The sequence below is a fragment of the Microtus oregoni genome, unplaced genomic scaffold, assembly GCF_018167655.1.
Source record: "Microtus oregoni isolate MIOR12 unplaced genomic scaffold, Mior012 000050F_005, whole genome shotgun sequence".
Taxonomy (NCBI): Eukaryota; Metazoa; Chordata; class Mammalia; order Rodentia; family Cricetidae; genus Microtus; species Microtus oregoni.
The window spans coordinates 454,987-482,242 of NW_024543229.1; the positions used below are offsets into that span (position 1 = coordinate 454,987).

At 40.5% G+C, this 27,256-nt stretch overlaps 1 protein-coding gene across 1 annotated transcript; it reads right to left on the reverse strand.

The window, feature by feature from the left end:
- Positions 1 to 8,154: 8,154 nt before the first annotated feature.
- LOC121436878 (insulin receptor substrate 4-like) lies at positions 8,155 to 20,250 on the reverse strand. Its single transcript, XM_041636784.1, is given in 3 exon segments — positions 8,155 to 10,643; positions 16,249 to 20,004; positions 20,144 to 20,250. Coding segments are annotated over 2 exon segments (3,846 nt in total). The 3' UTR covers positions 8,155 to 10,643; positions 16,249 to 16,265.
- Positions 20,251 to 27,256: the final 7,006 nt, after the last annotated feature.

The window sequence follows — 27,256 nt, forward strand, 5'->3', positions numbered from 1 at the left end:
GGAGCATATGATTACCATGGTACACATGTGCAGATCAGAGGACAATGTGAAGAATTCTGATCTCTCCTTCCACCATGTGGGCCGCAGGGAAAGGTGTTCAAATCCTCGGGCTTGGCAGCAAGTGCTTTTACTAGGTGAGCCATCATCTCATTTGCTCTTGTTTTGAATACAGTTTGAATACAGACATTTTTGTAAATAAAATTCCCTTTAAATGCTACCTATGCCTTGTAAGTGTTGCTAGATGTCTATTTACTTTAAAGTGGCATCTTCTTTCTTTTTTCTTTCTCATTTTTAAAAGTTAGTTCTTTGAGAATTTAGTCCAGTGTATCTTGATCTTATTCAGTCCTCTTCCTCAACTCATACCAGATCCAACTTTCATTTTCTACCCACCCAATTTTGTACCTCTTTTTAAAAATCAAGTCTAAATTGTTCTACTTATATATGCTCCTGAATGTGTGATATTCCAATGGCAGACTATAAGAGATGGTAGAGAGCTCATACTTAACTGGGCATTTATATCACAACCCCTAAACTCCAAAGTTTCAGGGATCATTGTAGAAAGGGGGACAGGCAGGGAAATTGTAAGAGTGAGGTGGTGGATACTAAAATGCATATGTATTCCAGACACAGCAGGCCAGTTGCATGAATGAAATTATGTAGGTTGTGACAGCATCCACAAGACCTGTGCAAGCTCAAGCCAAACAAAATCCCAGCATTGAAGAGTGGCACAAAGTCCTGCCTCTAAGAGAGGAGTTGTTGAAAAAGCTGTTGGGAGATGGAGGCTCAGCTTTCTTTAAGGATATGGTCCCTAGTAAAGCAACTTATTTTCTTATCCGTTTATTATTACAGGAGGCGTTAGTTATTTTCCACATTTTTGTGACTTTTCCATTAGTCCAATCCAATATAATTAGAGAATGTACATTTTTTTGATCTTAAAGATTTACCTTTTTATGGGTGTTTTATTAAGTAACATATAACGTCATTCAGAATATGTCCCAGGTACTCTACTCTTTGGAATAATACATCTTCAGTTGTTGCTGAGAAAAGTATTCTATAACAGACATTTAGACAACAGATCAATGGGTTTTGTTTCAGGATCCTTTCAATAATACATATATATGTACATATATGTGGGTTTGCAGCAGCAATTAATGAAAAAAGAGGCCATGAATTTGAAAAAGAACAAGCATGGGTACATGGGAGGACTTAGAGGGAGGAAAGGAAAGGGAAATGATGTTATAACATCAAAAATTAAGTCATATTTTTTTAGAAATCTGTTAGGCCTAGTTTGAACACATTGTTGCTCAAATTCTCTGCTGTCTTTTTCTTTAAGATTTATTTGTTTTTATTTTATGTGAATGAATGTTTTGCCTGAGTGCATGTGTGTATATCCCATGTGTCCACAGTAACCTTGGGGGTCAGAAGAAGGCAATGGAACCCCTGGAATTGGAGTTGCGGATGGTTGTTAGCTGTTGTTTGTGTTGGGAATTGAACCAGGGTCCTCTATATGTGCATCCAGTGCTGTTAATCACTGTTAATCACTAAGTACTTTCCAGGCTCTCTTCTATTTTTCTTGTTGATCTCTTCTTATTTGTTTTATCAATTACCGAAAGTGGAGTATTATGTTCTGCAATTCTTATTGTTGAATTGTATATTCATGATTTCAGCTCTAACATTTTATTTCATATACTTTGGGAATTTATACTGACTTGTCTATATAAGTGTTGTATTTTCTTATGGTTCAAAATATCTTTCAGTCTCAGCAGTAGAAACTCTATCTCCAAAGTCGGGGATGTTTTATTTGTTTATTTTGTTTTGTTTTTAGATTAATATACCACTGTAGGTCTCTTGTGTTCATGGCTCACTTTCTACTGTAACTCGTCTATTTCTATATGTGGGTACCTGCAACTTCAGGGGCTCTCTGCTAGGCGACATATGTTCAAATTATGTTTTTATATACATTCTGCCTTTAGACTGAATTGTTCAAACCACTCCAATGCAATGCAGTTTTCGAAAAGGTAAAATTGATAGCTGATGTTCTGCTTCTTCAATTCAGGAAGCTTTCTCTAGTTCTCCCATCCTGTCAAATGCAGTGAGCCAGAATAGTCACAGAGTTCATCAAGTTTCTCATCTTGCTGAGATCCTAGTCTTTTACAGCTTCATGTCCAATGTTTCTTTGCAAAGCTTTGTTCCATAGTTTTTGTCTGCTTGTTGAGATGGAAGGATAAATATTCTCTGTCTTTGCCAGGGGTGGAAGTCTTTCTAAATCTTTTTATCTTTCATTACTTAGAATGACTTTGTGCCAGCACACAGAATGCATATTTCTTTCAACACTAGGTCAAACTCATTCCAGAGGACATTGTTACTATGTAACAACTTAAACTTTCAATGTCTTGTACTATGAATATTTGTGTTAATCTTTTATCTCAGTTGCAACTTAGAAATTGGAGTTTGAATTAATATACTTTTCCCATTGTCTATATGTAACACAATGTATAGTTTCACTTTATCATTCATATGGAAAGTAGAAATTTTTCTTTTAGATTTTTTAAAAATTATTTTTAAAACTAGTGGATACAGTAATGGGTTTCATTATGACATTTCATGTATAAATGTTACTATACTTCATTCTTATTCATATTTCTACCTCACTGTACCCCCTCAACCTTCTGAACTGCCTCTTGTTGAACCTCTTTCTCCCCGAAAATAGTACCTTCTTTCTCTTGTTTTAAATTCTTTGAATTTGCAAACAAGGACTTTTTGAGTAATAGATATAGTAAAGACAGTGAAGACATTTTTTTTTTTTGGTGTTAGTTAAGAGTGTTCAAAAAGGGGAAAAGAGAAAGTCATAATTTTTGTTTTTATATGGTACTGGACATGATAACAGTAGTAAGTGGTACTGAAAATAGAAGGATAATTACATTAAAGCCACCCTGGACTACATAGTTATTTCAAGGCCAACCTCGGTTGTATAACAAGACTCTGTCTCAAAAAGAAAGAGAAAAATCTATATATCCCTCTCATTTTCCATGGATTATCATGAGTCATGAGTTCCAGTCTAGGAATACCTCTCCCCAGCCAATTCATCCTATTTCCTATTAGACTTTTTATCAGAACTTTGTTAACTAGGAAACATGATTACGACAACTAGAAAACACCCCAGTCAAGCATTGGGTCGAGTTTCTGAAGTACAGTTGAAGAGAAAGAGGAGGGATTATATGAGCAAGGAATGTCAAGGTCAGGATCAGGAAACCCACAGAGACAGCTGATCCGAGCAAGTGGGAGCTCACAGACTCTGAACTGACGGCTGAGGAGCCTGCTATGGGACCAAACTAGGCCCTCTCAATGGGGGTGACAGTAGTGTGGCTTTGTCTCTTTGGGGGACTCTTGGCAGTGGGATAAGGATTTATCCCTGGTACATGAACTGTTTTTTTTTTTTTTTTTGGAGCCCATTCCCTTGGTGGGATACCTTGCTCAGCCTTGATGCAGGGAGGAGGGACTGGTTCCTTTGTCAACTTGATATATCATAGGAGGGATTATCTTTTCTGACGAGTGGGTGGGAGCTAGAGGGAGGTGGTAGGGAGCGGAAGGAGGAACTGTAGTTGGTATGTAAAATGTATAAACAATAAATAATAAAAGTAGAAAAAATGATAACTAGAAAATATGATTAAGATAACTACTCCAAGTAAGAAAAGTGAATGAAGACATTGTTGAAAGGATGGAAGAGTGTGGTCTATAGCGCATCTCAAAATCCTTGTATATCTCCACCCAGTTCCAGTATTTAAAAAGGGTCAACTATTAGTTTGAAGATGAAACAATGATATAATGCTATTGTTACATTCCCACAAAAAGATCTGACTGTCTTTTGAAACAAGCTATTTTCAAGTTACCTGGGCTATTGTGTCGTAACTGATATGCTGACCGGTGACTCTATGAACTAAGGGCAACCTCCAATACTTTTGGTCTTTCTGGAATGACCATAAGCTTAATATATGAGGGAAAGAAACAGCACAGAAACAAGCTTATCCATATGTTCCCTAATTTATTGATGAAGATGTGAAAATAGCAACAACAAACATCTAAAGTAGAATATATTTTAAAGGTCCTGCATACATGTGGTCCCTGGAAATGAGATACAAAATGCAAAAATGATGAAATTTTCTTGGGTGTTACGAGTCTTGAAATATAGAAGGAATTATAAGCCTCACATTGTTTTTTCTGGTGATACCTAAGAATCTGTTTTCCATTTTAATATTTCTTTGTTAGTTAAAATGCTAATTCAGAATGCTTCTGCTGGCATAGAAGACCCTATAATGGATATTCTGAGACTGAAAACGCAAGGAGGTGATTGTTCCTAGTTCAGTTGTATGAACTCAAATGCTTAATATTAAGTAAAACCAGCAGTTTCCTCCTAAATTCTCAAGACTTTGTGTAAGTTTACCCCATTTACATAGCACAGCACTGTATGTTTCTGACAAATTCCAATGTAGCATGCAACAGTGGTTCCTAATTGCTTTAGCATTTATCATGCACAAGAGACGGGAGGGAAGTCGTCTCATTTTGTACAGCTCAGTTGCATTCCTTATCTCTGAAGTACACTTAAGCAGCAAACTGGGACTTAAGGTAGCTGAGTGAAAGCCAGCATCTATTAACATGCATATCTTGGAGGGAAAATGAATTGGATTTTCTAAAACGGAATACAGCCCAACCTCATTCCGTGCATTAATTTTGCATAATTTCACTTTTGCACATTTTATAAATGAGGGGTCATGCTCTGACTTACCCACATAAATTCTCATGCTCACATTTTCCAGGTTATGCCTTATGTCAGCTTTGTTTGCAAAACATTTCTTAAAAGCATTTTGGTGCATTTCCAAGATGTCTTTTGAGGTCAATTAGCACCTATTAATGTTTTTCTAAACAGTCACTGGATGTGCTTAACTAGTGTCTACTTAGGCATCTTTTATCTGACAAGTGTTCTGAAAGGTTTTATGTCTTAAAGAAACAGTACCCATTTTCTTGAAAATGACATATTTTTCTATGCTTTATAGGTAAATAAAATTTCATTGTGTAAACTTATCCCATGTTATTTATTTATTTCTCCCTTAATTGACACCTAGGTTGATTCTGTAACATGACACTGAGAATAGAATGTGGAAGCAGAGGCAAAACTATCTAAAGGGATGGATGGGAATAAGAAGAGGGTGGAGAAAATGGAGGGTGAGTTGGATAACGTTAAAATACATGATATATTTGCATGGAAACAACTTTATAAAACCCATCACCATGTATAATACATATTTGTCCCCAATTTTCATAATAAAAAAATAAAAGAATCCCTTGATATCTCACAAAGACTATTTGGTTACCATGCATAAGAAAAGAAGAATAAAGAAGCTGAAGTTTTCTGCACTCTTATATATAGGTGCTTCCTACTACTGAGTTGTGCTGATAGTCAGCAGTCTGTCCCTACTGTTCTGGGAATTCAAATTGTTAAGAATTAACACCTAAGTGGGCATACGAAGAGCATGTGAACTGAAAAGCACCAACGCATGCATTTAACTTTGAAAATCCATTGGAAATTATATGTGTGTATGTATGTATGTATACTTATATAGTTCCATGAAATGATGTGGGAGTCCCCCTCTGTGTGCTGTGATTACCATTAATGAATAAAGAAACTGCTTTGAACCTATAGTAAGGCAGAACTTAGGTAGGCAGAGAAAGCTAGGCTGAATGCTGGGAAAAGAGAAGCGGAGTGAGAGAGAAGCCATGGAGCCACTGGAAACAAATGCTGGGAAGTTTACCCAGTAAGCCACTGCCATGTGGCGATACACAGATTAATAGAAATGGGTTAAATTAATATGTAAGAGTTAGACAATAAGAAGCTAAAGCTAATGGGCCAAGCAGTGATTTAATTAATTCAGTTTCTGTGTGATTATTTTGGATCTAAGCTAGCCAGGCAGCTGGAAAGAACAAGTGGCTCACTCCCCCCAACAATGAAATGAATATTTATATATCTAATTTGTATATTGTATGTGAATTAGTATTTATAAATTTTTATTTACATTCATGAAATTAGAGTAACTAAAGTTCTATCTGTTGTGGCATCTCTTTTTTTCTTTTTATTTATTGTTTGTGACTTTCATATCATGCATTTCTCTTTCATTCCACTGTCCCTTTATGTCCACCCTCTGTCCTTGTAATCTCTCCCTGAAAAATGAAATTTAAATGAAAAAATGATGTAGGAGGTTCTTCTATATTTGTGTTGCTTTCATTGGTTGAATAAAGAAACTCCCTTCCCTTTGATAGGGCAGCAGCTTAGTTAGGCAGAGTAGACTGAACTAAATGCTGAAAAGAAGGACAGAGTTGAGACACCATGGTTCTCCTGCCTGAGATGGACGCTGGTTAGACTCATGCTGGTAAGCCACAGTCAAGTGGTGATACACATTAATGAAAATGGGTTAAATCAAGATGTGAGAGGTGGCCAAGAAAAGGCTAGATACAATGGGCCAGGCAGTAATTTAATTGATACAATTTCTGCATGGTTATTTTGGGGCTAAGCTAGCTGGGCGGTAGGACACAGCCCCCTCGATACTACAAAAAAAGAAAAAAATTCTCATCATGGAAGCTGTAGGGTGACACAGTGAATTAAGAAGTAAAACCCTTTATTATCCATATATCTTTATATGCAAGTGTCCATTGCAAAGGGTCATTGGTCTGGTTCAAGGCCTCTGGTGTCTGCTACACTATCTATGTTGGGCCCTCACTGGGACTCCTCTTGGATATCCTACTATTGTCCTGTATCATGGAGACCCTGCAGCTTTGCATCTGCAAGAACATTCTTTTATATACTCCAGCATATCACTGATGGGATGGATGTTGGGGTGGAGTAACACATAACCCTAGTTCTGAGCCTGGGTAGTTGCAGAGTTGTTCATCGAGCCAGCTCTCTTAGCACCAGGGTGAGTTCTCCAGGTATTACCATGGCTTGTTCACCCTTTCCAACAAGAGATGGGGCCAGTTCTCCTGTTTTCATGCCCTCGGGGTTGGATCTTCCACACCTACACCTTCAGGGTCAGTCCCACTGTGTTGCCCAGATATGGCACAGGGGCCACTCTCCAAGTTCTGCACCTGATGAGGGGCAGGGGAGTTTTCTCATCTGCCCCAGGCATTGATGGGCAGTGGGGAGAGGGCATCTCTCCCCTACTCATCCCTCCATGACAGATGGATAATAGGGATAGCTCTCCCATGCTCAACTTCGAAGCTGGTTCACCCACACCCCTACCAATGGGGTTGGCTCTATTTTGCAGAACCCACCCTCCCAAACTTATGTTGGGGTGAAGGGCATCACTCCCCCACCTCTGCTGTGTTGTGGTCTTTAATGATAAAGAAACTTTAATTATATCTTACCATTGTAATAATCTTTTATGTACATCTTCTGAGATGTACCCAGAAAACACAAGTTGTACAACCAACAGTGGTTTGCACAGACAGCTCATCTATATCTAATCTGAGACCTGTATTTTTGTACTGTGACCTATCTGACCTGTGTGCACCTACTGGATTCCAGAATTGTTCTCATTTTTCTATGTGGTAAGGGTAACTTGGGAAAGACCAAATAGGTAATAGGGTAATCATATTTTTAGCACTTTTTAAGGCCTGTGGATTCCAAAAAGACTAATATAATTTATAAATGAATTCATAATATTCAATCTACCCTTCCTTCTATAGTCCATCAGTGTGAAAATGCTTTCTGTCTATTGGTGTATTTTCCCCCATGGCTAAAGAGAAGGCAATGAAAAGGGATTCTGTCAAAGGAAAATGTTAAGTGGCAAGGAGATAAAGCCTAATTACAAACAATCGCCTCATTCTCCTTGGGTCATGGTCCAAGTGTAAACTCAGGGCACTCATTTCGTCGATTATTTTGTACTAGCATCACCTCTACATTTGTCAACTCAAAAGTGAGTTGATTCTATTAACTATGTCAAAAAGCTTCATGTTTGTGGGGACAGTAACAGACATGGTTTATTCACCCCAACTCCTTCATTATGGGAAATGGCTGGCAATCAGTTCTGCAAGAGCAGGGAAATATATTGATAATGAAGTTGAGAGGATTGTACAATGAAAAATGAAACTTCACACCAATAAGTTACACCAACACATTTATTGCAAGTAGCTCTACGGAAAAGCAAGTCAGATATATATATAAACACTATACAGAGTTGCAAGGTTGTCTCCCCAAACTGCAAACGAGATGCCTACGAACAAGAAAGCTTAAGAGTATTTACAAAGGAAGACAAACACAGAGCAACTCAAAGCAGGTCTGTGAAGCAGAAATAGCAAATGCAATGAACTGTTGGAACTGTAAGCTTTAGTTTTTACTGACCAAGTAACTATGTATGACACCAAACTAATGTAGTAGTCACACACACACAAATCGTTCCATCATTTCTTTTTCTCAGCAGCATAAACATCACTGGAAGGTAAGTGGTATGTTGGTACACATATTCCATATTCTTCCAGCACAATACTGAATAAATTAATTAAATCTGTAAACTAAGAAGTTGTATCCCAAAGACTGCATATTTGTTATGCTGTACCTGTGACTATATGTACCTGTGACTAATCGTATGTACTGTTGTGTCTGAGGTTTCCATTCATTTATTCAGCAACTGTGCTACCTCTGTGCTCTACGTTCTGTACCCTGTCTATTGGCAGCCCCTAAACCGAATATGTGAACAAAGTAATACAGCAGTTTCCCTCAAATAATCTTTTCTTGCTACACTTCTGAACGATTATGACAACTTACTTGAATTAAAATGGTAACAGAAGCCCTGAAGGAAGGCTGCCTAAAGAGTACACTGTTACGATGAACAAAAGCCACACTGCATTACTGACTAGGTAGGACCAAGAGAGGAGCCTGAAGGGACGGATGGAAGTGATGCCCCAGCAATGACCAGAAACTGGGTAAGTGAGTGGCATTGAAGCTACATCCTCTCAGCACAATTTACACAGGGAAAAAGGAGCACTCCCCATCCCTTTGCTTGGTAGGCAGGAAGAAACAATAGAAATCAACTCGGTTCTTCAGAAAGTTAGTTCAGCAACATGTACTAGAAGCCTGCTCAAAGATAGAAGCACACGTTCAAAGATATAGGAACCGAGTGGCAAAGAACTTCACGTAAATATTACACTACTTCAAAGTTGCACGTTAAATGCGAAGCAATTTTTTTTTTAAAGAGTTACACACAACAGGTAATCACATGTTCACAGGTACACAAAGGTGCACATACACACAAATGTGTGCATACACACACTAGCACTCACACACTTTTGCAGACACTTGCTCAAACACTCACACCCATCTGTGAGATGATTGAGGTTTGCCAGTGATGGTACTACAGCCAAGAACTGTACGCCACCACATAACAAAGCTCTAAGCAAGCTTCAGGACCTTTGTTTCTATCCTGTGTTGTCACCACCTGATGTTGTCAGGTCCACAAAGGTCCAGGTTCCTAAAATCTTAATTCAGTTTCCATCAGAGGCAAGCAAAAATGGGGGTGGGGCGAGCTTGCTCTGAATTTTTTTCTTTTAAATTTTGTACATCTTATACTGGCTTATATTTTCTGGGAGGAAAAAAAAGCCTTATAAGAGGTTCCGTTTGGCTTAAATTTTAGGCAGATGATCAATTGATATTTCTGATATGGGAAACAAATTTCTTTATAGGTGTCCTGGGCATGGGAGGATCAATGGCTACTGGGGGAAAGACCAGAAAGAGGGGGAGATAGTTTGAAGAGTAGGAAGGAGGAGCCTCCAGAGAGGCAGAAATGGTCTTTTGAGATGGAGGCTTGCCTCTTTTCAGGGATAAATGTAGGTTTCAAAATAATAGGTTTGGAAATGTCCAATCCACTAGCAGACCATGGCTAGGTTGTACATGAACAAGTAGACAACCTGCTCTTTGGCTCTGCCCTTAAGATATTCTGTCAAGACATCACTTTAGTTGATAGTGTCAATAGAATGTCGCAGTATTGTTAATGGGCAAAATCTGAGATAATTTGCCCTTTAGTCATGTCTTTAAAATACTGAAAATGCCTTGTCAAGTTAGAAGAAGTTCAGTTCAGATTAATTCCTTGATCAAGAAATGTTTTAAGTGTGCATTGATCAGAAAAAGATTCCAGATCATACCTACCTTCTCATTAATATATATACATATTTATTTATCTGCCATTGTTTAAAGATGTTCACGTTGAAATTCATCCAAGTATTATATGTCATTAAAGTTGGTACTGGCTGTATTTACATAAACTGAACACATTTTTAGAGAGGAAAAGGGAAGTGTTATGAGATACTAACTTACAGCATCTTATTCCTTTCAAAGGGACAGGTCAGGGAAGCTAGGACATAAAGCCTATGTACAGTGTGAACATCTTTAAGTCAATCAATGGATCCAGGAGGCAGTAGTGAGAATGAACTCCATGAACAGGCTCATTCAGCTGCCACGGTCCAGTTGACTGGTAGGAACAGAGGCTGGTTTCTATACAGAAGCATTTTCTTTCCTTTAGGCAGATCTGGAGTAGATGAAGATGAATTCTGTGTCGTTTTTCTTCTAAAAGGTGTTTGGTTTTGGTGGCAAGGTAATCACTCTACAAAAAAAAAAAATGATGACAAAAATTATGTTCAAAATCAGAGTAAAGAACTGTTATCCTTCCATGTTTTTGAACAAAAGGAAACAAAACCTAATGGGGTTCCCAAGAGACGCATTTGAAGATACTTCCTTGGCACAGACATGGTTAATCAACACCCTGGGATTCCTGAACAGAGAAAACACAAGCTAGACAAAAACACTAGGATAGTTACTCCTGTTCCCAGCCCAGTTTAGCTGCCTGAATGGAGCCTTAGGGAGAAAATGTTCACGCTTCTCCTACATGCATAAGTCTACCTTTGCCTTAGATGACACAAGTCAACGGATTTAAGAACAATTGTGATAAGGGTCTTCTGACCTAATCATGGAGTTGCTTCTGAAAGAACTAGCTATAACTGCAAAGATTTGATTGACATTTCTATTTCTCTACCAAAAAGATATGACTCTCTTAACTATCAGTTGAATGCGAGGGCACATAACCGGAGCACAGTGTACAGAGCAGCGGGAATTAAGTATATGGGGGAAGTTACTGGAATGAAAAAGAGAAAGAAAATGCCGGCAAGTGGATTATGGAGTGTCAAGGTTACTTTAAACTCTGGTTACATCAAAGTACCCAGTATTTCATGTCACCTGAAATGAGCTAAAAGAATCCTTAGAAAGCTTCCTCTAGAGTAGCCTTCAAGTAAAAGATCTTTAATTAAACTGTAAGTATCTATTTCTTTTGATGGATATTTTAATGAATGCAACAAGACTGAGCACCAAAGTCTCCATCCTTTCCCTACTTATTGTGGTTATTAGTCATGCTCATTGTTCTTTCCTTCATATTAAAAAGGTTAGAAAGAAGTACCCTAAATTAGGAAGTATTAAGTCTTCCCATGAGTGCTACATTGGGGAATTTTAGCTTTAGGATAAAAGGTATGTGTGCTCATCACAGATTGACTGCGGGTATGCATATTATTAGCAGCTCATCTACTTGTGACAAAACTGGGCTAGGTAGGATCATGGAATTTGTTCAAATATCACGTACAGGTTTTTAACAGAAATGTGATGTTACAAAGATATCTTAGTAATTTAGCTTATTATTTTTAATATGCAACATCTTCATAGTTCATATATATAGTATATTGCAATTACTTCAAATGGGAATTTCTGAGTATCATAGGTTATGCACTTCAATTCATACATTTTTGCAGAAATATGTAAATTAAGTTCCTAAGCTACCTAAGTGACAGGTCTTGGAATTAGGACCATTTGTTGACATTGAAGTAATTTTCCTTTATTCTTTCCTTTCCAAAAACAATAGCAGCTCTAATAAAGAGTCGATGCTTTCCTATGGCACTTACGTCACCATTGGGGAAAGTGTGAATAACCTACTAAAGCCCAGAAAATAGTCATTGTAATTTCAAATTTACAAAATGTGTTTGTCAATTCCTATTTAACTATGCTAGTAGACAGGAATAATGCTTCCCAAACCTGAATAATCCCAAAATATTATAACTTGCTTTAAAAATGCATGGTGGGAACTGGAGCCACAGATTTACATTTATAATTCTGTTTTTCTTAGACCCATGGAGCATTAGGTTGGAAAACAGACGTATGAGTTACATTTTCAGCTCTGCCACTTACCTTCGTGAACACAGGAAAATTCTTAACTCCAGCTTCACTTCCAGTACTTACCATCACTGAAATAATGAATGTGAATGTGCTTTGAAAAATATAAGGAAATCAATCTGTAACTGGAAAACATTCCCCTCAATCAAGAAGTTATCAATTTAACAACAGTTCATTTGAAATCACACACAGTAATGCTTAGTTCTTTCTGCAATGGACAGCTGCATCTGTTCCAACATGAAGTGTATTTGTTTTTAGAAACCTTAGTTTGTTCCCCAAGATAAACGCCTGCCAATGATTTGAAGTATTTTGGTTCAAGTTTGGTGATTAGAGACAGGGAAAGAAAGCTGGAGACCCTGGTTGAGTATTTATGAATGTATAACAGTCTGGTGTGCTTAATTAAAGTCCTGGCCCTGGTTTCAAAGAGATGTTTTTTCTTGTAGCTGACATTTTTATCCTGGAAGCATCAGTCTTAAAATAGAATGAATGCATGTGAATAATGGTTGCCAACAACTTTAGCTAACTTTAACTGAGTGAAGTCCTTCTTAACTGTTTAGGTCAAATACCTCTTTACTCCAAAGAAATATCCAGATTTGGGGGGATGATGAATGCTACATAAAATAAGTGATCCATTAATTATAAATGGAAAATCTCTGGTATTTGGAAATTATATTCTAGTTATTTACAATAAATTTAATACAGTAAAAAATGATTTGCTTTCAGTACCCACAATTTATAGCAACAGGACTTGGCAGCAGGACAATGAAAAACAGCTTTGACTTCCTATGTGGTGATAACAGGACCTAATTGTCAAAAGTTAATTACTAGTTTTTGGCCTTTTAACACCAAGTACTACCATACCATAACTAATTTGGTTGAGCAATTATTTCCTGCCATCTACAGATGCCCATTTCATTCTCCTATGCTATGTCTTGAATAAAAATACCAGAGAAATCTACATCCCAAATCATTTCAACCTATCAATTTTATATCAGGTAAAGCATTAAAAGAAGCAAAAAGGCACACAAGGGTTTAGGGATAGGACTAAATCACATGGGAAATGACACTCTTCTAAATGCTAATGTGTTCAAAACCTGAAGCATTCATCATCAAGGGATTGCTTTAAAATCATTTTGTTCATTAAAAAATACATACTCAAGTTATATTCTGGGTGTTTCTTTCTAAATGGTTTGAATGAGCAACTGTAAAATACTTACATGAGGCTTGACTGTAGATACGTACAGTTGTACATTCATTATTTTTGCATTGAGTGATAAACTGGTCTTAATAAATTATAATCTCACATAATAAACACATTTCAATACGGAGATACCACCTGTGAATAATCATGCGTGACACTTGTAATGAAAGTAAAGACTAATGAAAAAGAAACACAGAATTTTAACTTAGCTTTGTGTTTCTAAGTTGGTAGCTAACAGTCACAACCAAAATAGTGATTGTAACTACATAATAACGCACACATAGCTCTTCTCTATTCCAGCTCTAAGCACATTCCCTAAACTGAGATTAACTTATTGAGCTATGTGACTCCTAATGATATGTCTTTTTTCCTTGTTCACAATACTATTTGTTTCTTGACATGATGTTTTCATTTTTAAATGCTAGATAAGAAAATAAAGATAAAACAGAAATAGGTGAAAGTTCTCCTATAGCGTTACAGAGAAACATAATCAGAGTCATCTGGCCTGTTTTGAACATTTCACAGACAACACTTTATCAATTCACATTAAAATGCTAATGAAAGTCATTTTCTGCAATAGGTTGCTTCAGTACCACACATCCTCGAAAGCCCTTCCATGTGATATATTGCAGAAAATTACATCTCAAATCTCCCTTTAGCATCAAGAAATTAGCTAGTTGTCAGAAAAACTAAATCATTAGTTTAAATGCTTGAAATTTCACTTCAGTGTTAAACCAATGACAAAGTAAAAATCCATTATATTTGCAAAGTGATTTCTTGCTCCCAAATGCTTTCATGCTCATTTGTTTCTTTCAATGTAAGCTCTTGCCTATCTATGAGATACAACTTCAGTGGTGTAGCCCCTCAATAAAGTCAGGAATTTCCTCAATAAAGAATACAATTGAAGCATATTAAACCTCCAAAAATAGCTACAAAGCCATTAGTCAGTAATTAAAAAATATAATGGCCCTGGATCCCAATAATCCTCAGCAATCAGAGTTTATTTGAAGAACAGTATGATTTCACTATTTTTAATTTATGTGTGAACAAAGATTAGAGTATTAGAAAGTGTAGGCATCATTTCAGAGAATCACAGGGTCCCAAGCAGCTACTCTGACACATCATCTCTTTTGATGTGGAGTTTTACATCGAAGTTGTACCTTGTACCTTCAGTGTTTAGGCTCCAGCAAAAGCTTGAGGGTGATTTGGGGGTGCACTTTCTGTTTACTTGTCCCTGAAAGGCTGATTGTTTGATTTTAAGTTCTTGGAAATGGAATTATGACTTTTAAATATGTAGTTATGATAGTAGCGCTCTCTCTCTCTCTCTCTATCTCTCTCTCTCTCTCTCTCTCTCTCTCTCTCTCTCTCTGTGTGTGTGTGTGTGTGTGTGTGTGTGTGTGTGTGTGTGTGTGTGTGTGTGTGTTGGGGGAGGGAGGAGCCTTACAATTTAAAGAACTTTTGAATTGAGTCCTTTGGCAAGCCAAAGCATCCCTTAGTCGCTTTAATAATCACTCTTTTGGTGTGTCTGTGCTGCAAGTGTGAGTTTTTGTATGGCAAGTTTTCTATAGCAAGGAGAGAAAGAAGAGGCAGGGGGCTACACCTGCACTAAATGGGGAGCTTGTAAGGTGGCTGTTGTGATCAGCCCCCAACTTGTTCTGCCTGATCAAGCACAGTGGGCAAAGATCCAATCACAAAAGCATTCCAGAGCACAAGGAAAGCAGGAAACTGACCAGTGGAATGAGAGCTGCTGGGAACCATCCCTTCACTGGGAAGGAAGCATAGTCTTCTAAAGAGAGAAGGCAGGGCAGGCTACAGGGTCATCGTCTGCAGACGTTTCTCGAGAACCTCTCAAGACAATATTGTGAACTCTTGGAGAAGGTTCACTCTTACAATTCTTCCCTTCATTCACAAAATTAGGCCCCTTGACCCCCCTCCCTTCAGGGTGGGCTGCCCCTGGAGTCCTGTCTTCTTCCTCCAGTCTTGTTACCTTGCTTTCCCAGAAGATACATCAATTAAATGCTTTTTTAAACGTTTGAAACAATATTCATATCCATAATCAAGATGCAACTACAACTTCTCTAGAAAGGGGAAGGGGTGAAAGAAGAAAATGAAGCCCAACAAAAGTGACTGGCCTTTCCCTACCAGTGACAGAGAAAAGGAACACTCACAGTTTCTCACAATTCAGCAAGCGCAACAACAAAAACAAATCAACACAAAAACTTTCCAGAGCAAATGCTGCCTTTTAATTGCCTGGGGTTTGAGATTGTCTATGTACCCTCTCACCATTCAGCTGACACCTGAGAGTTAACCTTTTGGACAAGTCCCAGCAAACTGGGCAAACGATGACTGGTAACTATGTTACCAGTTGGCTGGGTACTGCTAAACTTTCCATACTTTCATTGAACCCCTGCGCTTAAACTGGGCACTTGTGGTAAAGCAGCTTTAGCTGTAGACTTGAAAATTAGTTGATGGAGCTCAGTTTCTGAAGGACTTAGAGAAGAGGAAAGCAACCTCATGCGGTGAGGCTTTAAGTTTTAACTGCACCTGAGAAATAAATCCAGTGTTTAACAATTGGCTCTGTCAGTTAAATTTATGGCTTAGATCAAAGCTCATGTTATCGCAAAGGCCAGAAAGGTCCCATGTGAAAAGTGAAAACTGAATTCTACTCTCTCTAATAACAATAGTACATGAACTATCATCTCACTTATCGCTAACACCATAGCAAGTAGCGCATCAACTCACTCATTAGGCAATTTCCGTTAACTTCAGAAATTTAAAATATAAAGTCACCAACCTCTTTTCGGAGAGTGATCACTTCTTGTAGTCACGTCTGGCAAAGTCCATTCTCACGTAAATGTCGTCGTCATCGTCGTCGCTGTCCTCGGAATCCTCGCTCTCTGGGGGTCTCAGCACCCTTCGCTGGCGAGGTGGAGATGGGGGAGCGGCTGCACCGGCCGCCAGGTCCTCACCTCCGGCAGCTTGGTTACCTGCTCCATGATTCCAGCCTGCTGTAATGTCCCGGACCTCTCTTACAACCTGGGCACCCAGAGCATTAGCAACAGGTTGGAACCAGCGAGAGGAGGCGGAGTCAAATCTGGCAGTGCTCTGGAAGCCGCCAAAGAGAACGCCAAAGCCAGGGGCCGCTGCGAGTGCAGAGACCACCGCTAACGCCTGGCTCACTGCCAAGAGGGGCTCCTCAGTTACATCAGCATCCCTGGCCGAAACGGCGGGAAAATCTCTGTCGAAGATGTCAGTAGGGAAAGCAGAGACCGCGGCTCGGATGTTGGCGAATAAACTTTGGGAACGGCTTTGTGGGCGTCTTCTCTCCTGCACTTCCTCCTGCAGCAGCAGCCTAGCTACAGGTGGCGGATGAGAATATCGACCAGGAAAGAGAGAAACGTCCATACAGCACTCAGAAAATGGGTCGACTACATACATTTCACCGGTTAGAGCATCATAGCGAATGGCACGGTCAGCAAAAGGCACGATTGGTCTCATGACTGGGTTGAAAAATAATTCAATGTATTCACCCTCTTCCACAATGCTACCTGTAGCATTGCCTGGAAAAGGATAAAAGGGCCACCTAGTACGGGCCAGAGAGATGGAGCTGGCACCTGGTAGAACTCGTAAAAGATCTGAGAGACGGATTGCTGAATTTGGAAAGGGCACCCCGACTTCAACATTCAGGTAACTAGAAATACCTGTGCGTCTGGGGTCAATAATTAAGCCCCACGAATCTGGCAGTCCTTGAGCAGAGAGAGCAGGCTCACGGAGCTCTCTCTTAATGAAGTCAATGTTGACATAGTCATGAGAGCTATCAGCTCCTCTCTGCTCCTGTGTGGGATTTACTGGTTTGGCCTTGATATTATTTCCTTCTGCAATAAAAGAAAGTCGGTTAAGTCCCTCAGCCTTGTTCACTGGGCACTCATCATCTGAAGGCTTTGCAGGTGACCCCCTATCTCCAGGTTTGGAGAATGACCACTCAGTCTCCGAAGCCACATCTTTGGTGCGCGGGGGGAAAGAGGTTTCTTTGTCTAGACCCCTCCCCAGGAATTTCCCAGGCAACATTGGAACGTACTCACTATGGTCGCTCTGTCCCAAGGGAGAACTGTGAAAAGAACTTGGCAGAGAGAAGTAAGAGCTCCAACTTTTGGAGGAAGAACCTCCCTGAGGATTGGGGGGATTTTTAGGAATCGCACCCGCTCCAGGAGCCATAAACATGTAGTCACTGTCACTGTCATTGTCCTTAGAGTCATCCTCTTTATTAGTATCAGGTGCTTTTGGAGGACTTGGGGCAGGTGGCGGTGGGCTCACTCTGGGAAACATCATCATGTACCCTCTGGAGTCTTCAAATGGTGACTTAGAGTGGCCCTTCTTTGAAGGGGAGGAATTTTGAGGAGCCATTAGCATATAGTCACTGGAACACGCAAGGGGAGCAGCCACCCCTGGCCTCATTGGCACATATGGGTCATCCTCGTCTTCATCAAAAGCTCTGGCTCTATAAGGCGCCCGGGTTGCACCTTCTAGGGTCTCCATATCTCTCACCTCTTTGACTTCTTTGCGTTCTTTTGTGGCTCCCTTGTCTGCACAAAAATAAAGTCGGAATCTTCCCCCAGACTTCCCTTTCCCACCAGTTGCTCCAGTTGATGGGGGTGGAGGCGGCGGTGGTGGCGGTGGCAGCATTTGCTGTTGCTTGCTTTGAGTGAATTTACCAAAGTACGATTTTTTCTTCAGAGATTTTCCATGGTCACCATCATCGGAGTTTTTCCCACTTCCTGAGCCCTTGGCCCCTCCTGGGTTCTTGCCACCACTTGAGCCACGTCCATCGCCAGGTCCCTGGCCACCACTTGAGCCATGGCCACCTCCACGCCTCTGGCCTCCACCTGAGCCATGGCCACCTGCTGTGCCCTGGCCATTTCCTGAATACTGGTTTCCTCCAGCAGCACCCTGACCTCCTGAACCCTGGCCACCTCCAGATCCCTGCCTGCCACCTGAGTACTGGTTTCCTCCTGAGCTCTGACTACTGGAGCCTTGACCGCTTGAGCCCTGGCCACCTCCTGACCCCCGGCCATTTCCTGAGCCCCAGTTGTTCATGGGCATATAATCACCTTCGTTACCTTCCTCAGCGTCCTTGTCTTTTTCTGCAGAGTTGCTAGAGTTGGAGACTTCTTCGTGGTGTGAGACACGTACCGGGGGGCTAGGTGCTAAGCGGTGGGAAAAACTGGGTGGTACTGAAACCGCTCTCCTGGACCTGCCGGCTCTGGGCAGGTGCCCCCTTCCTAGCCTGGAGGGAGGTAGAGGCTCAGAGGGTTTGAAGCGCCTGTTAAAGAGCATCTCTTCCCTGTCACTGATAGCCCTGAGGTGGCTTAAGTGCTCCAAGCGGTATCTTCGGAACCAGCCGCAGGGTTCCAGCTGGTGCGGGCCCAGGTGCCTCCTAGTGGACAGCAGGGTTAACAGGTGGCCGCCGATACTGATGCTGTAGCTGCGGCATCGGGCTCTGTATTCGTCTGCGCACAAGGCTCTCATCTTCTTCAAAAACAACTCATGCATATTTTGGGCCACCACACAGTCATCCACCTGCATCCATAGCTCCCCTGGACCGATGGTAGTGGACCTGCCAACTTCCAAGAAGAAGTACTGGTCTGAGTGACCACAGCGACGAATGCTCATGAGCTGGACGACCAAACTGGCCACTTCGGTATTGAGCCTTACAAACAGGACCTCCTCGTCGGTAAGACACAGCCGGAACACGCCGCTCAGCTCTTTTCTGTGCCCCAGCCCCCTGGGTTTTATTACTACCTGCCACACATCTTTATAGAAGCATGGCCCCGTCGCCGCTGCTGCTTCCAGGGCATCCGGCTCTCCGTCCGGCTGCGCGCCTGGCAAGCCGCAGCGGCGGCGCTTGCTCTCGAGGATGAGGCGGCTGAGGAGCGAGTACCAGCTTTCTTGTTCCGACTGGTTCTCGGCCACCAACGCGAAGTACTCGTCCTGGGTGAAAAGGGCAATGAGGTATCGGTACCTGGCATCAGCTCGTTGGCTCACGGAGAAGCACTGGTGCAGGATGAACACTCGCCTGGGCGGGATGAGCGCGGGGATCGGCGCACCGGAGGCGGCAGCCGCTGCCGCAGCGGCCGCGGCGCGGACACTGTGCCGGAACTTCCTGGCATTTTCGTAGTATTCGAGCCGAGCCGGGGCGTCTTCGGTCTCGAGTTTGAGGACGAAGTAACGTCTGTGCCCATGCTTCTGCTTCCTCAGGTAGCCGCGTTTGCAGACTTCATCCCCGACGGGGAGGTCCTCTTCTTCGGACTCGGAGTCTGACCGGGAGCCAGTGGCCGTGGGGAGCCACATGGCTCCCGGACAGGACGACCCGGTCCCAATGAGTGCGGTCGGGGTTTCCGAGGAAGGAAGCGGGGTGGTCGCCACTGCTGCTAGAGCTGCGGAGGTTGCTGCTGCAGCAGCTCTCAGTCTCCTTAGCGCTCAGTTGCCAGCGAAGGAGCAACTAGCCACGGTGACGCGCGGTGTATTTAAGGTGAGCGGAGGGGAGGGGGGGCTAGGGAAAGGGAGGGCTGGGGGGGAGAAGAGGCCGTCCCCCGCTGTCTGCCCGCCCCAGACCCCTCCCGCCTAGGCCCGCGTCCCCGCCCACTCCACTGGGCTCACAGCGGCAAAACAACACGTGACCGTAGTCTCACGCGGCAGCCCGCTCCAGATCCAGCTCCCCAAAAGATGGAGGGGCGCAAGCGGCCACCAGTAGAGGTGTGCAAGGGACAGGAACCAGGGGCAAGGGATGCAGAGCCATTTTCAAATTGGCAGAGACACTTTAGATGAACCTCCAGAGCCTTTGGTACAAGGCAGAACCGACGGGAGGAGGCGGGGCTCTCTAGCCACACCAAGCCTAGATAGGAGTCCCAAAAGGATGGGGCAGGGGGTGGATGTATGGGGTGGAGGACAGGCGAGGATGGGGCGCCACAGCTCACACTCGATAAGCCTGAGGGGGCTAGAGATGGTGAGGGGAGACTGAGCTGGCACAGTGAGGGTTGATTTGTTTGTTTATTTAGGAAGCGGGGACCAGGTGAAACCTGTATAAGGCTCTGATTGGTTAGGATACGAGCCAATGGGAGGGTCCAGCAAGGGGGTGGCCCTGAATTCATTAATGCAACTGGGGAGGGGGGTGGTAAGGGATGAGGGGGCGTGGCTGGGGTCCCGGAGTGGGCTTCTCTATCTGGTTGTCTCAGGCTCGGGCGGTAAACAACCCTCGGAAAATAGCTGTTAATGGTGGTGATAAATTCCTGCAAATCCCAGAGCAATGGTGACCCTCTGCCGGGAGACCTCTCTCTTTCCTCCCTATAGCTCACATATATTTTCCGTTCCGATTGCAGTCGGCTCTAGTCCCTCCCGCCTCTCACCATGAGCTGTGCTTCTTAGCGAAAATGACAATAATCTCTGAAAACATGCTAAAGACCTGGGTCCTCAGACCTGCTGCACACCAAGCTACACAGACTTCCTCGCCCGTTCCAACCCTGACAAAACGCCAGCGACTCTTAAGACTCAGGAATAGCAGTTATGCCGTCAAAATGAACGCGATCTGTACAGAGAGTGTATTTCTAGTCCATGAAACACAGGTTCGCTGGAGATGGTGTTCCTATTTGATTGATGACGACTGTGAAAGTACAAATTTGGGGGCCTGCGAAGTATACAGCCATGTTGGAAAAAGCCGGACTTGATTCTTACCGAAAAACAGTGTTGAGCTGTCATGATTTTTTTTTTTTTTTCTGGAGGGCAGGGCTTTGAAGGGTGCCTTTTAAGGAATTTACAAATCCTAACTTTCTTTTTCCTTGAAGGAGACTGGAAAACTTTACGAAAAGAAAAGCTGCTATCTAGAACAAAGGAGTGTGCTGAATAAATGTCCTCGAATGTATTTTACATCCTTCACTTCAAGAAAGTCTTTGCTTTATTTCAGTTTACAAATTGACATCACAAAAATAAGAACCTACTGCCTCCCTTTTTGTTGGAGAAAGTGCCGGAGTGTAAGGTGTAAGTGCAACCACCTGAAAACTGTCTCTTTGCTCTTCTGCTCTCTTCTCTTCTCCCCTCCCCATCCCTCCCCTTCCCTCCTCTCCTCTCCTTTCTTTTCCTCTCTCAGCAGAGTCTTTATCTCATTGCAGAAGCTCAAGGATGGAGACAAGTTGAGATGTTATTAAAGTGCCAAGAAGTGACTGCAAGTGAAAAGAGGGATGGTGGGACCAAATAGTTTTCTTTCAAAGAATATAACGTCAGTTCATCCTTGTCCTTCAGGAGATACTACAAACGCTAACATTTATAAATCCAACAGCAAACTAAGCAGGAATATGTCATTAAAAAATAGACTCCATCTCCTTTTAAGAATTCTCTTTGTTAGCAACAGAAGAAATATATTAAAATAGATGGCACCTTCCTTCGTGATGTTCAGGTTGGCGGGGTGGGGGGGGGGCAAAGACTAGGAACAATCATTAACATGTCTTTTGCTTCCAGCAGTTTATAAATCTAGAGAATGCACAGGTGCTAGAAGCAGCTGTGGTTTGGGGAATAGGCTGGAGGCTGGATGAATAAGGGGCTGGAAACCGGAGGAATGCCAGTGAACTGAGGTTGCTACCCACAGGTTTCAACTGCTTAGTCACATACGTGCAAGATTCAGTGCACTTAGAATTCAAACAGTCACAGATACATTAACTTGAACTGTTCATGGTTTTTATAACATTCTAAATGCATTATTTTGCTTCTGATAGAATTGTAAAAAAAGAAATGTATTTGAAAATAATGTAAAATACATTTTAAAATATATCAAATACAATAAGGTGCTTGTTAATAAAATTTGGAAAATACTGAACAGATTCAAGAGTCTTTGTTGCTTTACCACCTATGTACACAGAGTTTCTATATAGACTTATTATATACATGTGTGTATATATATACATATTTATAATTTGGTATATTCTTCTTTTAACTCAACAGTATATAGCAATACTATCCCATATTTCTATGAATCAGCCTAAACATCATTTAAGAAGTAGAATATCCCACACAGCTGTGATAAAACAATATATTCTCAGGTTTAGTTAATCATTTTTCAGTATTGCAAATAGTACTTCCATTAATCTCTTGAATCTATGACTTTAAACATTGAAATAATTACCTTTGCAAACTGAAGATGAGAATTACTGAGGTAGACTCTGACTATTTCATACATTATTTTTAAAAATATTATATGACTTTACCCTGCCGTCACACCACTGTAGTCATTAAATATTCTTGCTTTAAAATAAGATACTGATAAACAAAATGCTATCCCACTGTTATAATTTTACTTTTTGTCTGACAGTAAACTATCTATGTGCATGTCTACCCACTATGTATTTTCTTTAATAAAGTGCCATTTTAAAGCCTTTGGTTTATCTGTTGAATTCATATTTTATGTATTGATTTGTTTACATAATAAAGATTTTAAAATTTTGTCATATTGTTACAAGGGTTTTTTTTCTCAGCTGGTAATTAAAAAAAATCACATCCAACTTGAGTCCCTTTTGTTGTCCCTTCTATTTTAAAGAGAGTTGTAAATTTTTCTCACTGTGTTTTGTAGTGCAAGCTACCAGGGAGCTATCAGGATCACTTGTAAACATCTGTTTAAGAGATCTTATATCTGACCTTGGATGCTTTTTGAAAGGAAAAGCCAACTTGGTTTTCATGTTAACTAACTGTTAGAGAAAATCTATACTAGATCAATTTTATATAACATTCTGAAACAATATGACTACGGTATTTTCTGGTGTGAGGGGAAACCAATGTATTTAAGAAGACTAGAAATAAATTTTGACCAACCGCAGTGAAAAGTTAACTGCTGATCACTTTGTGCCCGAGGTATATTGTTTGACTCCAGCAGAGTGGAATTAGAGCTCTAGTGAGATGCTTCGTGCAGGGATTTTCCTTTGTATGTTTCTTACAATAGAAGCGCATCTGGAAGCATGAGCCCTGGTGAGCAGAGAGAACTTCTGACGGGAAGAGCATCATTTTCTTCCCACAGGCCAAGCAAAGCTCTGCTGTCCTAGCGTTCTTCTGGCACAGAAGCTTTTGGGAAAGACCACCATTACTGAAACGCAGTAGGTGCTGCAGCTCGTCTGGCATATAGTTAAACTTTCATCTTCCCGGACAGCTTAATGATATGGAATAGTTGTTTAGTTTAGGTCAGGTTTCTAAGGCCAAAATAAAGCAGAAGGTTGGCACAAGCATCTCAATGGTTCAGACAAAAGGTGAAGACTTTGTATTTAGCCAGAACTTACCTTAATGCTTGTTTTCCCTTTGCCTATATGTTTTTGTGTCTTAAAGCTTTTTTGGGGGGACTGTTTTACTTAATTTTTTTTGGACTTGTGATTCAAGAAAGCAAAAGTTACTTTACATGTCCAGTCATTAATGCCTTTAAATTTGGAGTCTGTACTTAGTCTGATACACGTCATTTTAAAGTAATAGGTAAGAAGTAATAATGTCTACATTAGTTCATATTTTGTTCACTAGTTTAGCTTGGGGAAACTCCACAACCATTCCAGCTAGTATTTCACATCTAGAAAGCAAAGGGAATGGATAAACCATTGTGATATCTTTATCCTTCCTATAAAAAGTCCGTATTTAATGGGATTTGCTTTTAAAAGATTTTCCTAGACGTCATGTTAAAAAAAAATCATTTGACTGACTTGTCCCCAGAGTAAAAGTTCACTCTTCCCTCATTCACATGATTACCAGTATTCAAATTCTAAATTGCATTGAAATAAAAGTTGCTAATTAAAATGTGAATTTACTTAGCTGAAAAATCAAACTATTACATCAAATATGAACAGTTTCAAGAGACATTATTCAAGAGACTAAAGCATAAGAAATTACCAGCATAATAGAGCCATTATTCTTACCCAATGTACAAATTATCCTATAATTATTAACTCTTATCTTTGTGAGCTAATGTCCAATTGTGTATATCAAAATGTGGTAGGATTCTTGATGCTCAAAAATGATGCTAGAGATAATGATTGATTTCTCTGTGTTTGAAAATAAAGCCGTGCGTGATGAATATGCTTTCTCCACTAGGCAGAGCTAAGGACTGTCGTCTCCTGCAGATGATGGCTTTGCCTCTCAGCTTTTATTCTCCTCAAACCCTCTGCTGAAGAAAACAACGATGAAAAAGCCTGCCTGCTACACACAGAACAGGCCTGGTAGCTGCTTTTGTTAACTAGCAGTCTGTGGCTAAAGTAATTAGAGGAACTATGTGGTTTAATTAGGCTCCTAAAGCTGCCCTGTTATCTTAAGAGTCAACTGAAAATTAACTCTGTTAACAACTAGGCATTCCTTTCCACCTCCGAAAGAGAAAAAGTTATTTGCAAATTACTTTTAGTAAGTTTGTTAAACATCGGGACAATGAAATAGGATAGATTTCACATAAATGTAAATGGTTTCACACTATAGACTTTGTGTATCCTGATAAAAACAAAGGAACAATAGAAAGCGTTACACTGTAACTTGTTGCTACCATGTGTCAGGAAACATGAATTCATACTTCCCCATTTGTCTTCAAAGGTTATAATACTTCTTCAGCAAATAGGATCATGTCATGGTTAATTTATTTTTTGAAAAGTTTTATGATTTAATGGATGATTTCTGTTTTATTTTGGGAAATACCTTGCTCTGTTGCCGAGGCCATTGTTAAACTCCTAGTCTCAAGTGAGCTCCTGTTTCAGTTTTCTGAGTAGCTGAGATTACCTGCATTTTCTTTTAAGTGTTATAGAAAATATATGAAGATAATATACATTAGGTTTAATGTGGATGTCCCTTTCTCATGGGCTGCGGCAACTATCAGCTAGGTTTTACCATTCCTTCTGCTCTCCAATCGGCTCTCTTCTTCGGTATTTTTACAGAATGATAAAGTATCAGTACTCTCTGCTCCTGAATGTGTAGAAAACTCCTCCACGTTTCTCTACCATATCACAGCCAGATTTTTAAGTCTAGTATGTACATTTTTCTCTTTCTATTGGCACCCCAGCCAGCCCTCTTGTCCTCTTTGTATATAACCCATTTTCTATAAAGTTAGAAGTCATTAAAACTTGCTCTTTTTTCTATTAAGACGTAGTCTCACTGTCCATATCCTCAGGTAGATTGGCTTCCCTGTAACATATTGTATATAATTTATGCATTTCACTCTATATGTGGGCTATGCCTCATGTCCATAATACCATCTCCCTCTTCATCAACTGACACAATTTTGTTAAGACTTAAATTAATACCCAAGAGAGTTTCCCTCCCTTAATTCAACTATATCCATCTCCTAATCTTCTTAAGCATTGGATATACATAGAGTTAAGGACTTAGGAGCTATACTCTGATCATTATTTATGACAGCTATTGTTAAATTGCAGAAATACGTTTCTGCCACTCGGTAAGTATCTGTTCTCTCAAAATGTTTGCCTCCGCTTGCCCATCTAATTGTTCTGGCAACTCCAGCACTTTTCCCAGGGTGCCCGCCCATCTCTCCATCACTCAGAATCTGTAAGCATGATATTAGCACTATTATTGCCAATACTGTAGGGGACCTGAAAGCCCCCTGCGCTTAAACCTTGACAGCATAAGTTCTGTCTAATTTGTTGACTACTATTTTACAGGTTGATAGTTAAAATTACCGTACCTAATCATACACTAGTCCTTGAAATTGGAACATTGGTGTGGATCATTAACTTTTTGAAGACCCAAACTATGTTATATATGGCCATGTTTCTCTACTACCTAAAAGATTGGTTGGCAATCACCAATACATGTTTTCTTCAGAGGTGGCAAGAAATAAAGAAGTATGGGAGGTGTGGAGCAATGGAACAAGAGAAGGAAAGAAAAGAAGAACAGAAGGGAGAGGAAGAGATGAAGAAAAATGCCTCAGATAGATTTGGATGACTAGGGCAGGCTACCTCAACTTCCAAGTTATTTCTAGCACTTCCCAGGCTCTCAATGACGTAAACTTTCCAATTTCTTCCTCCATAAAGAAATCATTCCTATTTTCTTCTCTCATCTATCAAGGGAAGCAAATATTTTTTCACACATATATTTCTTTCCCATATTACAACTGTTTTCAGAAACCTCAGAGAATATTTGTACTCCTATATTTTCTTTTCTGTCTAAAGGTCCACTAGGGAACAAAGCAAAATATACCGGTTATAAACCTCCATCAAGAAAATCACTTATACATTCTCAACATCATTATTTTTATTTCCCATTCTTACACTAAAATATGAACTCTCTGCTTCATCACGTATTCTTCATGTTATGCTCCTTATATATTTCCAGGTGGCTAAGAGCCACCTAAGTACACAGTTGAGATCCTCAATAAATACTTATTAAGTAAATGAAAGTAAAAATGACTTGTATTGAAGTTCAAATAGAGAAGTCTCAAGGACTGAAAGTGTTCTTGGTCACGGTCTATATCAAAAGATCAACAGAAATATTCACCTATGTGCTTTAATTAACTATGTTCTTGCTAATCAAGACCATTCAAAAATATTTCCACATATGCATTAAACCCAATTTCAAAATCATTTTTATTTTACCTTGTCTGCTTTCTTCCTATGACATTTTCATAGCAAATACGCAGACAAAACTTCCACACATTATGACTTAAGTGAGTTTTCTTTTGCAAATCTATATATTCAATCAGCAATTATTTTTAATGTTTCTGACAATTAAATGTGTTCTACTTTCCAAATAATCATTTTAAGGACAGCTGTTAGGTGTCTGCAGAGATGGTA